This window comes from Marmota monax, unplaced genomic scaffold (assembly GCF_021218885.2).
Source record: "Marmota monax isolate L192 unplaced genomic scaffold, Marmota_monax_Labrador192_F-V1.1 WCK01_AAM20220418_F8-fsc00200, whole genome shotgun sequence".
Classification (NCBI taxonomy): Eukaryota; Metazoa; Chordata; class Mammalia; order Rodentia; family Sciuridae; genus Marmota; species Marmota monax.
The window spans coordinates 1472440-1487680 of record NW_026692549.1 but is presented as its reverse complement, the minus strand read 5'-3'; the positions used below and the strand labels follow the sequence as shown (position 1 = coordinate 1487680).

General features: G+C 57.4%; 1 protein-coding gene across 2 annotated transcripts in view; it reads left to right on the top strand.

The window, feature by feature from the left end:
• Positions 1-15241, top strand: part of Adgrd1 (adhesion G protein-coupled receptor D1) — a 97631-nt gene that overhangs the window by 26707 nt on the left and 55683 nt on the right. For both annotated transcript variants that reach the window (XM_046445980.2, XM_046445979.2), the window contains 8 exons: positions 230-484; positions 4199-4260; positions 4949-5104; positions 8229-8288; positions 10635-10752; positions 11279-11389; positions 12052-12127; positions 14526-14667. In XM_046445980.2, coding sequence (XP_046301936.1) covers positions 230-484; positions 4199-4260; positions 4949-5104; positions 8229-8288; positions 10635-10752; positions 11279-11389; positions 12052-12127; positions 14526-14667 — 980 coding nt within the window. The remainder of the gene's footprint in view (positions 1-229; positions 485-4198; positions 4261-4948; positions 5105-8228; positions 8289-10634; positions 10753-11278; positions 11390-12051; positions 12128-14525; positions 14668-15241) is intronic.

The following is a 15241-nucleotide window of genomic DNA, read 5'->3' as shown; positions in this document are numbered from 1 at the left end:
TGAATCTCTGGACCTGCTTTGGGGATTTGGGGAGGGAGGCAGAAGGGCAATTTCTTCCCTGTGCTCCAGAGGGCTGATGGAAGTTGGGTCCGTGAGGTGGCCTTTTTAGGACTGGCCAGGACCAGCAGTGACAGTCATCAGGAAGAGGGTGTGTGTGGCAACGGAGAAGACGCGTGCGTGGGGCGCTCATGCCGACGGTGCTCAGGATGCTGTCTTGGCTCTTCTCCAGGTCCCTACTGGACTCACGTCCTCTTCACGTGGAAATCCAAGGAGGGCCTCAAGGTCTACATCAACGGGACACTGAACACCTCTGACCCAAGTGGGAAGGTGTCTCACGCCTATGGAGAGCCCAGCGCCAACCTGGTGATTGGGTCTGAGCAGGACCAGACCAAGCGCTACGAGAATGGGGCCTTCGACGAGTTCATCATCTGGGAACGCGCCCTGACCCCAGATGAGGTGGCAATGTACTTCACAGCTGCCATAGGTCAGTGAGCGCGATGGTGTGGGCAGGCCTGGTGCGTGCTCCAGGCATCCCTGGCCCTCCTCCCTCCCCAGCCTTCCTTCTTCCTCAGCTGTCCTCCCTCCCCAGCCCTCCTCCCCTCCTCAGCTGTCCTCCCTCCCCAGCCCTCCTCCCCTCTCCAGCCCTCCTCCCCTCCTCATCTCCTCCCTCCCCAGCCCTCCCCAGCCCTCCTCCCCTCCTCATCTCCTCCCTCCCCAGCCCTCCTCCCCTCCTCATCTCCTCCCTCCCCAGCCATCCTCCCCTCCTCATCTCCTCCCTCCCCAGCCCTCTTCCCCTCCTCATCTCCTCCCTCCCCAGCCATCCTCCCCTCCTCATCTCCTCCCTCCCCAGCCCTCTTCCCCTCCTCATCTCCTCCCTCCCCAGCCATCCTCCCCTCCTCATCTCCTCCCTCCCCAGCCCTCCTCCCCTCCTCATCTCCTCCCTCCCCAGCCATCCTCCCCTCCCTAGCCCTCCTCCCCTCCCCAGCCCTCCTCCCTCCTCAGCCCTCCTCCCCTCCCCAGCCCTCCTCCCTCCCAATCTCCTCCGCAGGTGTGAGGTGCGTCCCAGTGAACTGTTCCAACCCAGTGCTTTCTAAAGCACCTGTTCCCTAAGATAAAGAGGTTAACAATTTACCAGAGGCACACTGAGGCTGTGTTCTCCTGGGTCACAGGGTGCGTGAGAGGATGGCTGTGAGAGGCTTTGGAGAGCAAATATTCCAGGCCCATCAGTGTATTTGCCCAAGAACCACCTCCCACGTGCCACATTCCCTGATGGGCCCTGGAGCCCCCCAAATGCCCTCTTCCTGCTTGGCACACAGTGGTCATTCAGCACAGTGGCCTGTATACCTGGGCTCAACTCTCCCCTCTGCCTTGGTGAGCCATGGGACATTGGAAAGTCGCTTTTTAAAAATTGAGGTGACATTTACATAGTGTCAGCTAACCATGTAAATGTGGACAATTTAGTGGCCTTTGGTAAGAGTGTGATGTGTGCAGCCACCATGGCTGTGGAGTGTCCAGACATCTGTGTCCCCCCTAAAGGGAGCTCCTGGCCCTTAGCAGAGTCTCCCCTGCCCGCTGCCAGCCTCAGCCAACAGTCTTAATCATGCAGGTCACAGCTTCCTACCTGCACAGTGGGGGAGGAGAATGCCACTCCCCCAGTGCCACATGATGTAGCAGGGCAGGGTGTGCAAAGCCACTAGCTGGACGCCCATGTGGCAGGGCCTTGATGTTAGCACTCAGCTCGTGCTAGAATTGTCTCTCCCTGTTGGTCACGATTTCACCTCGTGGTGCCTACAAGCAACATGCTGCTTATTTCCACTCAGAATGACCTGCCAAGAGGCAGCGGTCACCACATGGGCACGTCTCCCTCCAGCAACCTCATCAGAAGAGGGGGTGTCTGCTCCTGTCCCTCCTGCAGCCAGGCTGGCCTGACTCTCAGTGGCTGAGTTGATGTGTATGCCTTCTGTCAGCAGGACTGTGGTGGGGCTGCAGGAAATGCTGACTGGGACACTGTCCACTCTTGATATGGCAGCACGGCCAGCCTTGTCCAAAACACACGTGGAAAAGGGACCCCCAAGGGACAGTCAGGGTGCTGGTCGCAAGAGGGATTGGACGCCATGCAGCACCGATGGGTGTCCAGGGCAGCCTCCCAGTCCTGCCTTCGAGTGTCCTCAGAGGAAAGGGGCATTCGCTCACTTGCATACAGAGGCCCAGTGGAGTGTCCAGCAGAGGAAAACATCACTGGTCTCTGCCCATTGCCCAGGATGCAGACAGCTGTCACTGTGAGAACACTGTGTCATGGAAGACCTCAAGCCATTTGCCTTCCTGACCGTTTGCTGGTTGGTGGCCTCAAGAAGAGCCTCTTCTGTCCCTGGTTCCCCTAGCTGTGGCAGCAGCCCTAGGTACAGGTCGTGTCTGGGCTGGGCCCCTCTGGTCCTCTGCACTTGGAATAGAGGATGTCCCATCCTCGGCGGGTGCAGAAGAGTTGCTGGGTTAGCTGGCCTCCTAGAACACAGACCCTGTGCCCACCTGAGCCAGGCCAGAGCCCCCTGGGTACCGTTCCACCTGGCCATCTGGTCCTGTAGAGTGTGAGTGGGAAGAAGGACACCGGCTGCCCCTGGAGGCCCTCTGTGGGGACTGACATGCCGTTGCCATCCAGTTCAGTTTGGTCAGGGGAGATGAGTCCAGACTGGGGCTGAGCTGAAACCCGGCCCGAGGGCACTGAGGCCACAGGAGCTGGGGACAGCACTCTGTGCATGAGAATCTGGGTGTTCCCGCGGCTCTGCCAGGCCACAGGTCCTGGAGAGGACCTTTCTCCAAGTGCCTGGAGAGGACCTTTCTTCAAGTGCCTGTCCAAATGAGATGGCTTCTTCCAAGCCCATTAGCTGGGGCAGGTGCTGTTTTCTGACTGACTGGTCCAGATGGGGTGATCTTTTCTCATTCGTACAAAGGCAAAGTGTTGTCACCCTGGAAGGTCCCCACCCCGGCCACCAGAGTGGGTGACAGCTCCTCTAGAGATGGGCAGAGGAAGCGGAAGGCTGTGTTCAGAGCCGTGTGAGCTGAAGGCTCCTGTCTACCTCCAGTGGGATCCCAGGGCGCGCCAGGTGCTCGCGGATGCGGGTCACTGGGGCTGAGCTGGGCTGAGGACATGGCTGAGCCCCTTTCCCCTCTGCCTCGGGTGCTTACCTCTTGTGGGTGTGGGCAGGTCTGCAGACTCTCGTTTTCCCTTTTCAGGACTGGGGATGGGGCTGGGGCTAGGCTGGGCGCAGCTCAGTGTCCCTGGCCATCCTCCTGCCTGGAACCTGAGCAGTCGGGGTGGCAGGTGTTGCCTCCCTCTGCACCCAGCTCTGCCAGACTGATTTGAATTGCCCTTTAAAGTGGCACTTGATGAGTCGGCTTTAGCTTGAGCAGTTACTTCCTCACGCCAGACTTTCCATCCATCCATGGGACTTTGACATGGTCACTCTGTGGCTCCCTGGCAGTTGAGCAATGAGCGTCACTTTGGAGAACAGTATGGTTCTGGGGCCCGGGTCTCCCACGGGCATCACACCTGCGTTTACCACCCAAATACAAGGGGTCGTGCCAGCCAGCAAGGGTGACGACTCCGCTTACTCAGGTCACCGAAGCCACCTTGAGGTCTGCTCCAGCAGTGAAGTTGAATGTGTAGTGCTCTGTCCCCAGCAGGAGGCGCTGGGGGTGGAGGACCACAAAGCCTGGCCCCTCAAGTCTGGAAGGTCCTCCATATGGCAAGGCCTTGAGCACAGGGCCTGGGAGCCGTCTTCCCCTCCAGAGGTCCTGGCTCACTTGTCCCTTGGATGAAGCACTCTGTCCCAGCCCTGAGACTCAGTCATGTCTATCGCTAACTCGTCTGGCGCAGTTGAAGCCTATTTTTCATTCTTTATTTCTTTGAAGTCAGTGACGCCTTGCCTAAGATCATCTCTTCCTGTGATGACGGGCATGAAGGGTGATCAAAAGCAACTTAGAATCCAACAGAGGCAGCGTGGGCTGGGAGACCCAGATCCCCACCTGATCAGCAGCTCATTGGCCCTTTGCCTTCCCAGCCACATTCCCACTGGAAACACCCCCAGCCTCTCTCAGATGCATCTCAAGCTGCTAAACTCGGGGATATAGACAGACCTTCCCTGGGGTGGGAAAAGGGGCGCAGTCTTTGTCCTTATTAAGCGTCACTTACTTTTTCTAGGAAAGCATGTCTTGTCAACCTTGGCCCCAGGCTTCTCCATGACACCCACAGCAGGCACCATGGTGAGTAGGTGCACTTTCTTTGCTCCTTGGGGGGTGTTTCTGTGTGGGCCGGGTGCCAGGAGGGATGAGTTCCATCAGATGACGTGGGCTCTTCCTTGGTGGCAGTGTAGTGTCTGGGAAGAGATCATTGACACAGGGAAGCCAACTTTGGGGCTCTTTCTTGGTGCTCATGGTGACAGAGGGGAAGACAACCCCTGGTTTCTGCTGCCAGTCACTGCAGGTGCCTAAAAGGAGTGACTAAATGAGATTCTCAATTAGTATCTCTCAGAGCAAATGGCCCCGAGGTCCCCTACTGGGCAGTGGAAGCCACCCCCCCTGTGGAGCTCAGCTTCCCTCTATGACTTTTCTTTGCTGTCTGAGGGAAGCTCAGCCAGTAATGATGGTCCCTCTAGAGCCACCACCTGTCACTAACCGACTCCCTGAGCTTCCATGTTCCTGACAGCATGCCGACTCTGAGCACCCACCTGGGGTTCAGGTCTCGGGAGCTTCGCCTCTCGGGGCTTAGCTCTGTCTGTCGAGTGGCTCCTGATTCAGGAGGAAGCTGTGAGGGGGACATGCCCACACGTGCCACAGTTCACGAAAGGGCCTGGCATGTGGGAGGTGCCATGTGGGACCAGGAACCCTGGGCTTGCCCCGAACAGCGAGGCCTCCATTCTCGGCAGGAGCTCATGTTGCCAATTTCTTTCAGACGCCCACTGATGCCTACCATCCCATCATAACCAACCTGACAGAGGAGAGGAAACACTTCCAAAGACCTGGAGTCGTGCTGAGTTACCTGCACAACGTGTCCCGCAGCTTGCCCAGCAAGTCCCTCTCGGAGGACACAGCACTGAACCTCACGGAGGTGAGTGCTCTGATGCTCATGTGGGCGGCCCAGGGCTGGAGCGCAGCCACACCACAGCCTGCAAAGTGAGGCCAGGAGCTTTCACATGAGGCCTGGACTTCCGGCTTCCCGTGTGCGAGCAGATGGGGTGCCGCTCTGGCTGCCCGTACACAGTTCCAGGGGCCTGTGTTTCATTCCCCAGTGGGTCGTCCTGCTCCGTCCTGAGCCCGCCTGGCCTTCGGAGACATTTGGGTCTGAACGCCTGGTCTAAACTCTGCCACCTCCTTGGCAACAGGTGAAAGTTGGAGCTGGGTCTTTGGGGATTCAGCCGGGGGCCATAGATCACAGGCCACAGTCTGCACATTGGGAATTCCCAAAGTTACACAAAGTCTCAGTGAATGCAACATTTACAGCATGAAAACCAAGATCCTTACTCTTTGTACCTTGGTATACAGTAAGCACTGCATAAGTACTAATCTTTCTCCTGTATGGATTGAGCTGGGCTACAAGAGGTCACTCTGACAGCTGGTGCCTTGTATGCAGCTGGTGCCTAATGAATATCTTGATGAGCCTGCCCTGCCCTCATGTGGCAGTGTTTCCCATGAAGGGTCCTCAGAGGTGTGCAGCAGGCACTTAGCTGGGGTCTGCTTGTTTCGGGATGTCTAGGGCAGGGGGAACTCAGCGATGGATTCATCACTTAGACATTTATGTGCTAAATGCCTGCTGTGCTGGTTGAGTTCACTAATCATGAAATGGACTCTGAATGAGCCACCACTGCCTACCCTCGAGCAGGCTGGCCAGTTAGCAAGCACCTGTGGACAGCTCCATCTGCCCGGCCTGGGATTCTTGAGGGCTGATCCTGGCTTTGCCCTGCCTCCATGGGGCTTGCAGCCCGGGATGCGGCCAGTCCCAAGAACTGTCTGTGGGATGCTGGTTTGAGGGTCCCCCCCAACCCGAACCTTCTGGCCTGGCCCTGCTACCTGCTGGTGGATAATTGCAAGGCACTGCGGTGGCAGCAGGCAAATGGGTGACTGTGGCAGGTGCAAGCTGTTACTTCTATGAGCCGCATGGGCCAGGGAGCTGCTGCAGGGCTTCAGAGTGGTGGGGGGAGCTGCTGGGTGGCTGGCAGAAGTGACGATGGACGAGGGCCAGGCCAGGCAGGTGAGCACTCTGTGCTGAGCCCAGTGTGGGGCTGCAGGACGTCGATGGACATGTGGCTCCATGGCCTTTAACAGGTGTGCGTTTAGAGTAGGGAATTCAGCGCAGGTCCTCTTAAGAAGCACTTCCATTTCAAGCTTGGAGACTTCCTGTCTGCCTGCTTCTTTCCTCGCCCCCGCTAAACCTCACAAGCCAGAGAAGCTCAAGTGGCTTCAAGGACCAGACGATTGAAGTGGGCGGGCGGCTGGTCTCACCCAGCTCATCTGCAGCCACCTGATTTCAACCTGTAGCGTGACACTAACCCTCTTCAGGTTTTGCAAGGGAAGCAAGCCCCTGCCTGGAATTTTAAAATGAGAAATCTCACAATTTAAACAAGTGTGCAGCTAACTGAAACATTAAAAAAAAATTATGTGCAGACCCAATAAACCCATCTCAGAGCTGGGTGCAGCCCGGGGGCCTGGTGGAGACCTCTATGTGGACCAGGGCCAAGGTGTCCAACTCCAATGCCCTGGAGACAGAGCACACAGATTTACCCCAAATGCCACTAGTCTCTGATTGGGTGACAGGTAAAAGTGCTTGGTGACCACACTGTCTTGCAGGGTCCTGGCTTCTTGCCTGTCAATTATGCAGGATGGCAAGGGGTCACTTCCTGTGCTGTGTGGAGCGGGGCCATGTGCTGTTGAGCATTTGAGCCGTGGTTCCTGTAAGCCCAGGGGCGCAGCAACTGCAGGCCACGCAGCAACCTCAGGCCTCCCACAGAGCACGGGCAGCATGTGGTGAGCAGTCCTAGGGGCACTGAGTGTGGAGACAATGGTGTTGTGTGTAGTCGGAGCTACGTAAGGCAAACTGGGAATTCCCGTGCTCTTCTTTTAAAAATGTGGCTGCTAGAAACTTTAAAAAGACAAATGTGGTTCATGTATTTCTATTAGAGGGAGCGGCTCTAGTCAGGGGTCAGCCCACTGCTCTCCCCAGGCCACATCTGAGTAAAGTTTTATTGGCACACACTTATACCACTGTCCCTGCACTCCAAGGCCAGCAGAGCTGTGAGGCCTGTGAAACCTGAGCTCTTTCCTACACGGACCCCGAGACAGGCTGCCTGAGCCCGGCCCAGCCTTTGAGGACAGGCCACACCTGTCTCACTAGCCCTGGAGGCTTGCACCTCAGGGTCTTAATGAATATTTATCTGATAGAGAGGACAAAAGACTGGAGGTTTTGATGCTGTGTCCCCTAAGTAGGAGGAGGGTGTGGCTCTTTTGGAGATGATAGTTTGGAGGAAAGCAGGGACACTTAGATCAGACTCCAAGTTTAATCCTGGGAGGCAGGTGACACAGGTGCCAGACGGTGGGGGAGGCAGGGACTGGGAGACCTGGGGGGGGGGCACATGCCCATCTAAGTGGCCGTTCTGCTCGGCTTTGGTGGATTGTGGTTCAGAGGGGACTTGGCTGAGGGGGTCCAAACTTCTGCATTTTTCAAAGGAGGCAGGAAAGCCGTGTATTTTCACTTAAGTCTCTCAATTTGGAAACGTTAGAAACTAATTTCATCAATTAGGAACGCTGGTGAGCCAGACCAAATGTGTCTTTAAGGCGGTATGTCCAGGGAGCCCCGGGTACTCCCTGCTTCATGAAGAGGTCATTTCCAGTCAACACAAGCGGCTTAACATCTGCTGTGCTTCCCACCTTAAGAAAAGCGTAACCCAGGTCCTGATTTTTAATCAATTCATTAATTTAATTGGCATCTGCCGAGGGCATAGGGGCTCTTGCCACACTGAGCAGTGTCCAATCTGACATCCATATGCTGGCCGCTGACTTTACAGGGCCGTGATCCTGAGCAGGTCCGGGGGCCTGATGCTTCTCCAGTGACATGAGCTCTGGCTGTGTGCAAACCCGGCCAGTGGTTGATGGAGACGCCCTGGGGACATGGGGGAGCCCAGGTCTTGACCTGGGGCTGCGGGTCTATGCTGAGCTGTGCTCCTCTTGTTCCCCTGTAGACTTTCTTGAATACCGTGGGCGAGCTGCTCCTACTACCCAGTTGGACCGACGTGTCGGAGGTAAGAGCCAAGAACATTTGATCTTCCTAGTACGGCCAGTTCACGTCCATCAGGGGGACAGTGCAGCTATGTACATCTAGGCCACTCGGGCTCACCTTGCCTGGACACCTTGCTGAGGCAGAGCCAAGTCTCAGAGGCACCAGGGCTGCCGTGTGCACGGCCCTCCATTCTGAGGAAGGAAGGGGCTGATTTCCCCACGAGGGTGGACCCTTGCTGGTCACTTACCTGGTGTGCTTTTTCCCATGGCACCCTTCTGGAATAGTAATACGAATTGTGTTTGGCGCTTAAAGACCTCTGGACTGGGGGGAGCAGCCAACACAGACAGCTCACACCTCAGGGTAAAAGTGTCAAAACGAAAAGCTCTCGTTCTCTGCACCCATCAAAGGAGGGGAGTCATTTTTATTTTACTTCCAAAAGACCTACGGACTTCACTTATTTAAGAATAAGTCAACAAATAGTGGTGGAGAAGTTGGAAAATGCAGGTGATGAGATTGCAGAGGACATGGTGGTCGGTCTGCAGATGCCCCAGCAGCCTGAGTTTCTACACACACGTGTGCACACAGAGTCTACAAACAGTGTGTGTATCTGGTTTCGCCTGCTTTTCCTCAATCCTGTCAAGAACGTGTTCCAAGGTACTGAGCCTTCTTCTGCAGTGTAGTGCTAGTCAGGACAGGATAAGCCACGCTGCAGTAACAATCAGCCCTGCCTCTCAGAGGCTCAGCACAGCTGACATTTACTCCTTGGGCACATGGAGTACAGGGTGGCTCTGGGACCCTGCCTCTGCCCATCTGCTGCTGCCTGTGAAACACAGGGCTTTCATGGCTGCCGGTGGGTGGAGAAGGCAGAAGGCCCAGGCCCCAGCCACACCAGCAGGGTGAAGTGCTCCTCTCCTGAACCCTTGTCATTAAAAACGTTTGGAAGTGTTTTCCAGAGGGGCAGAGTGACATCTCATTCTCTCCTTATTAATGAGATTGCACCAGGACTTGAATTTCATGGGCTTTTTATTTGAACAATTTCCAATGGATGGAGCTTGTGTTTAACATTGGCAAAGGGAGGGAAAAGGTCAAGAATGTAAGACTGAAGCAATCCTACCTAGATGCAGATTCTTTTTAAAAGAATCTGCCCTGCAGGGTTGGCGATTTCAAGGGGACTTTGTGTGTAAGACCACACCCTGGGAATCCAGAAAGGAGCTGGAGGGCTCAGACAGACGGAGTTTCTGTATCAATTTAAATTAACTCTTTTGGAATGCAAAATACACTGCCAGATATGCGGATCTGCTGCAGCCTATGAATAGGCAGCAATGTCCTGCATTCAGGCAGGCTGTAACGTGCACTGGAGAGAGAGCGAAGGAATCAGGAATCTGCCGCTCCCCGTGAGAGTGTGAGCCAGGGACACGGATGCTCACGTGCCTAACTGTGCTCGGCTGATTGAAATCGGGCCAAGAGCCCGAGAGAAAACGTCTAAAATTGGCCTCAGCCTTCCATTTCCAGCTCATTAGGGTCTCCTGGAGCGTGTGTTTGTGAGAAGCCGAGCTTAGCGCAGACAGATGCTGCTCAGAAAGCCCAGAGGAGGGGAGGGCAGAGGGCTGCCGGGTAGGGCGGGGAGGGCAGGGCAGAGCAATGAGACCCCCCTCCTTGCCCTGTGCCTGAGCATAGGCAGCCGTACCAAGAGGACACATGCCTGAGCTGACAGCAGAAGCGTGTGACCAGGAGGGCCTCGCTTCCCTGGGGATAGTAGCCACAAGTTTCCCCTGCCCTGTGGACTCAGTGGGCACCGAGGCTCTTGGAGGGCAAGTTCAGGGGGCCAGACATGATTTGGGGTGCTGACCACCTGCCTCCATGAACAGTGGGCCATAACTGCTGGTGCCCTCATGCCAGAGAGGACTTGGGCCGTCAGCCCCTGCCCCTAGAGTGGAAGGAGTGGAAGGGGCAGGACTGGGATTTTCTGTGTCCCCTGGAGGGTGCAGAGTGGAGCCAGGACCATGGGTCTGAGCCACTCAGCCTCCCAGCACCCAGGAGCCTATGCTCAGCACGGGATCAGCTCTATGCTGAGTCCCTCTCTGTGAGCACGGGAGGGCCCATGGCCACCGTCCAGCCTGACAGGGGTAGTCGCATGGCTTCTCCCTCTGCACGGCTGAGGTGAGGCAGTGTGGTTGGTGTTTCTCAGACGGGGTCTTGCTGAGGTGGTGAGGCTGCCTGGAATGTGCTGTCCTCCACCCTCGGCCTCCATTATTGGGGGTGACAGGTGTGGTCTCTGGGCCGACTAGGCTGGACGTGTCTGCCCTTGACCTGCCCATCCCGTGCAGCCTGGGGGTTCTCGGGCTTCCTCAGTCTATGTTATTTGCAGGACAGCGTCCTGGCACTGGGCCTGATCGACACCATCGACACAGTCATGGGCCATGTGTCTTCCAACCTGCACCCCAGTGAGCCCCAGGTCTCCCTCGTGGGCTCTTCCTCCATGGCAGGTACCGGGGGCCAGTGGGGCGAGGTGGGTGTGCAGGTGGAGGTGGGGGGCCAGGGCTGGTGCTCCCTTGGGCTCTGCTGCTCAATCTCACACCCACCAGGAGCTGAAGTGAACCCACCTTTGCTGTGTCTTGAAGGAAGGTGCAAGGTTAGAGTCAAGGTGGGGGTGGCCCTCACAGGGCGCACATGCCCTGGCTCACTGCACGTGCCGTGCCAGCCAGGTCCAGCCAGGTTCAACCGTGGGACCCCCGGGCTGGCAGAGGGCAGCCACCTAGCAGCAGGGCTTGCATCTTGCTGGTTCACTGAGGCCCCAGAGGAAGGGCTGCAGGGGGTGAGGTCACCCCAGGACAAGATCCCTCCTGCTTGGGCTGGAGCCTCAGTCTGGGCAGCAACAACCTCGGGCCCTGTGTTTTTTAGGCCATCCGTTCTAAGGGCGGTGACACTCCCAAGGAAAAGGCAGGTGGCCAGTGCCCTTCCTGCTGCCATGAGCCTGTGCCCAGCTCTTGCCTCCTCTTCCCTCCCTTGCAGACTTCTCCGTGGCAAAAGTCCTCCCCAGGATGCTGGGTGCTCCTCACTACCGCTTCCCTGCCCATGGGCAGAGCTATATCCAGATTCCTCGAGAGGCCCTCTGCAGCCCAGGTGAGTGCAGTGTCTGGGCCCTCTGGGCAGCCCCCAGTGTGGTCCAGGGTCCTCAGGGTGGTCCAGAGTCCCCGGGGGGCTGCTGATTGGCCCAGAGCTCCTGAGTGCCCTGTGGGAGGGGCTGTGTGTGCTCAGAGCATGTGCCCAAGGGGTGTACCCAAGAGGTGTGCCCAAAGGGTGTGCTCCAGCACCCTCAGCACAAGCTCCAAGGTGTCCCTCAAACACTAACTCCACGCCAGCCACCGACTGAACTGGAATTTTGGGAGTGGGGAGCTGGGAATCTGCACTCAGTGAGTCTGGCCATCCCCGTGGGATTCTCATGTCCCAAATCTGCTCAGTCCTGGTTAGCCAAATGTCAATGGCGAGGGCCACCCAACCCGGGCCTGGCCAGGGATCCACCCCTCTGCCCATGAAGGGCCTCCAGCAACCCTGGTAGCCTGGCTACCCTGGGAGCTCAGCACACGTCTGCAGGGAGTCACTGTCATGGTCCAGCACTCAGTTGCATGGCCACAGTGTGCTGGCCTTTGCAGACCCTGCCTCTGTTGTCCCCAGGAGCTGCCCTGGTCCCTGGGCCTGAGGGGCTGTGTGCATGGTGGGTGGGCTTTGTGCTTGTCTGCTTGCCCTGGAATGCTGACATGTCCCTGACTCTGCCTTGTCCCCAGCCTGGACCACTATCGTGGGCCTTCTCTACCACTCCATGCACTGCTACCTGAACAACATCCATCCGGCCAGTACAGAGTGAGTCTCGGGTCCACAGCAGAGGGCGGTCCTTGTTACTGGGTGGCCAATCTGAGCAACACCCCTGTGCTGTTGCACGAGGAGCGCCATCTTGCCAGAGTGCCCTGGGTACCAGTGCCTGGTGGCTGCTGCCTGGGGCCTGGCAGTCCTGTGGGACAGGCTGACAGTGAGGTGCTCAGGAGCACAGGCGGGAGAACGGTCAGCCCCACCTGGGCCTGGCTCTGTGGCCTTGGACAAGTGACTCAGGCCCTCTGAGCCTGTTCGCATGTCTGCAGAACAGGGCAGCAGACCTGCTCATGTCCTTGTCTGCCTTGGGAGGTTGCATTAACTCATTCACTGATGTGTGCTGAGCACCCACTATGTGCTGAGCTCCCACTGTGTGCTGAGGGGCTGGGGGAGCAAATCGGATAGGAACGGAGCCCTGATGGGGCTCAGACGCAGGGTAGTGGCAACCAGTGACGAGCCATGGGAGAGGAGCATGAGGCCACGCTGGTGGGAGGCCCTGAGCTCAGGGGCTGGGCTCATCTTGTGGTCTCTGTGGCTGCTCACGTGGGAGCCCCGTCTGGCCGGAGGAGCTGCCCCTGGGTGTTTGTGAGGAGCTGGTGCAGTTCTTCAGGAAGGAGCTGCATGGTGCCCAGGGCCCCACAGGTGGGGCCTGGCCTCGCAGGACAGGCGGGCACTGTCTCAGCTCTGAGCCATCAGGCTCTATCCTGGCCCTGATTCACCTCTGACATCCGCTGATGCTCCTCTCTGTGGGGCCACACCCTGTGCATTCCCAAGGGTGAAAACCCTCAAGGGCAAAGGCCATTCTGAGGGCCATGAGTCTGGGAATCACAGTGTCCAGCATCGTGCAAGGCACGGGGCAGGGCCTGGTCTGTGGTCCCCGATGGGGAACATCGAGCCGTGAGGGCTCCTGGGGCTGTCGTGGAAGGTGAGGGGTGGAATTGGTGGCCCAATATTTCCTCTGTTCCTTTTGCTGTGTGTTTTATTCTGCGGTCATGTGGAGGGTTGGCTGGGGTCAGTGACGTCTTCATGTGGAATTGTCGGAGGACCCTGTCGTCATTTGCTGGCACAGGAAATTGATGCCTCTCCTGGCTACAGACTCTGTCTCGGGAAGGTCCCTGGAGCCACCTCCTCAGGACACAGAGGCCGTGGGCTCCATGTCCACAGTTCCGGGAATCACCCCTTGTGCTTCCTGGAGGCTTTCCCCAGGGACCCACGTGGGGACACTTTTGCAGGACCTGGGGCCAGGCAAGGGTGCATGTGGGGCTTCACCCCCCATGTCCAGCAGGGTCACCAAACACAGTGCTTTCATCTAGGTACTAGGAAAGCCAGACGAGGGAGGGAAGAGGGGGCCCAGAGCTCCCAGGCCCCGTCCCCTGCTCTGCATGCAGTTGTGTTGGTGAATGCCCTTGGGACCTGCAGAATCCTCAGCCAGTGCCTGGGGAGCTGATGCAGGACACTCATGGAGTCCAAAGGTAGTCCAGGGAAGGTGACCATCTTCCCTTCTAGTTCAGCTGTCTCAAGTTCAGATTCCTGCAGCAGATCCTTGTGGAGCTCCTGCTGTGGGGTCGGAGCTGGGGCAAGGAAGCTCAGACATGCAGCTTAAAGAGGTGCACCCGGAGGGGTCACTGCACTGCCTACTCCCCACACCTGGATGTGAGCACCTCCTTAATCTTACACACCAGGCACTGGCCGTCCTCGCCTGGTCCTGGCCCTGAATATCATTTCAGACTTGGTATCCCGTGAGACCAGTACCGTTAGTGCCACTCAAGCTTCTGTAGATTGGGTTGTAAGTGATGGTGAATCCAGATTAAATGTTTTAAGCAAAAGGGGAATTTGTTGAGCCTTGTGAGCTGAAAGCTCCACAGATATTTGGCTTCAGGGGCAGCTTGATCCAGCAGCCATTTGGTGTCACTAGATTCTATCACCAGGCTCTTCTTAGGTTAGGGGCCACCGGGAGGGAAGCTGAGGAGCCTTTCCTGGAAGAGGAACATGGGTGCCGGGGCAGAGCAGTAGAGCTCGGCCAGGTCACATGCATGCTGCTTCAGAGTCAGGGAAGGGGGATTCCAGGCAGGGTGGGTGACCTGCCCAGGGCCATGCAGCCTTGGGATCCTGTGGTCTGGGTCTTTCTGTTCTCGTGCACTCCCTGGGTGTTTTGAGGCAGGCCGTTTCTGGCTTGGCCTTGCCCCAGAGAGAGAGCAGTGCTGAAGGATCAGAGTCCATGCACATGCTCAGAGGGTGGGTGGTAGGCCCCCCCTAGTGCGGCAGCCCTGAGTGGTGGCAGTGGCATTCTGCCCAGCAGGGTCTGTGTCTCCGAGGCTGCAGGCCTGGTGCCCAGCTCTGACTGCGGGCCGCCTTCTGTTGGCGTCCCTAACATTTCCCATTTGTCTCCAAGGATTGCCGAGGCGGCCAACTGCAGGACCTGCTTGCTGTCCGCTGCCAGCTACCTGATTTCCCTGGAGGTGTCCCCACCACCCATGGTCTCCCAGAATCTCTCAGGGTCTCCTCTCATCACGGTTCACCTCAGGCACAGGCTGGTGAGTTGCCAACTGCCCCTCGTCCTGTCCTCCCTCTGGTTCGTGCTGAGAAGCTTTGCCATCAGGGTGACTGTATGAGGACACTGTGATGCTGGCACAGAGTCCCTGCTCCTGTGACTGAACTGCAGCAGGAGGCTCAGGGAGGGCTGGAGGGCCTCTGAGCGCAGAGATGTGTATGGGGATCACACACGTGCCAATGGTCAGGACTAGTATCCTGTTGGGAGAACAGGGACAGGTGTATCTCTCAGTACAGTGTTTAGTGGATGGGATCGAGGTGCAGAGCTCATCTGGGTTCTCCTCGAGTTCAGCACAAGCGTCTCCAGCCTCAGGTTTGCAAGATGAGTTTGCCCTGCCTTGTAACCTCATTTCCCTTCATGCTTCCTCCGTCACTGGGTGAGAAGGGCACAGGTGTGGGAGGTACCAGGGCCTCTGTACCTTGAGATGCCTGTGATCCTCCTGTGTGGCCCTGTGTTTGAAATGTGGAACTAACACTGCTCCCAAGGAAGTGCCACTGTGCAACCAGCATGGAGCTGTGAGGACCAGCCACACCAGGTGTGTCCATCTGTGCTGCCCT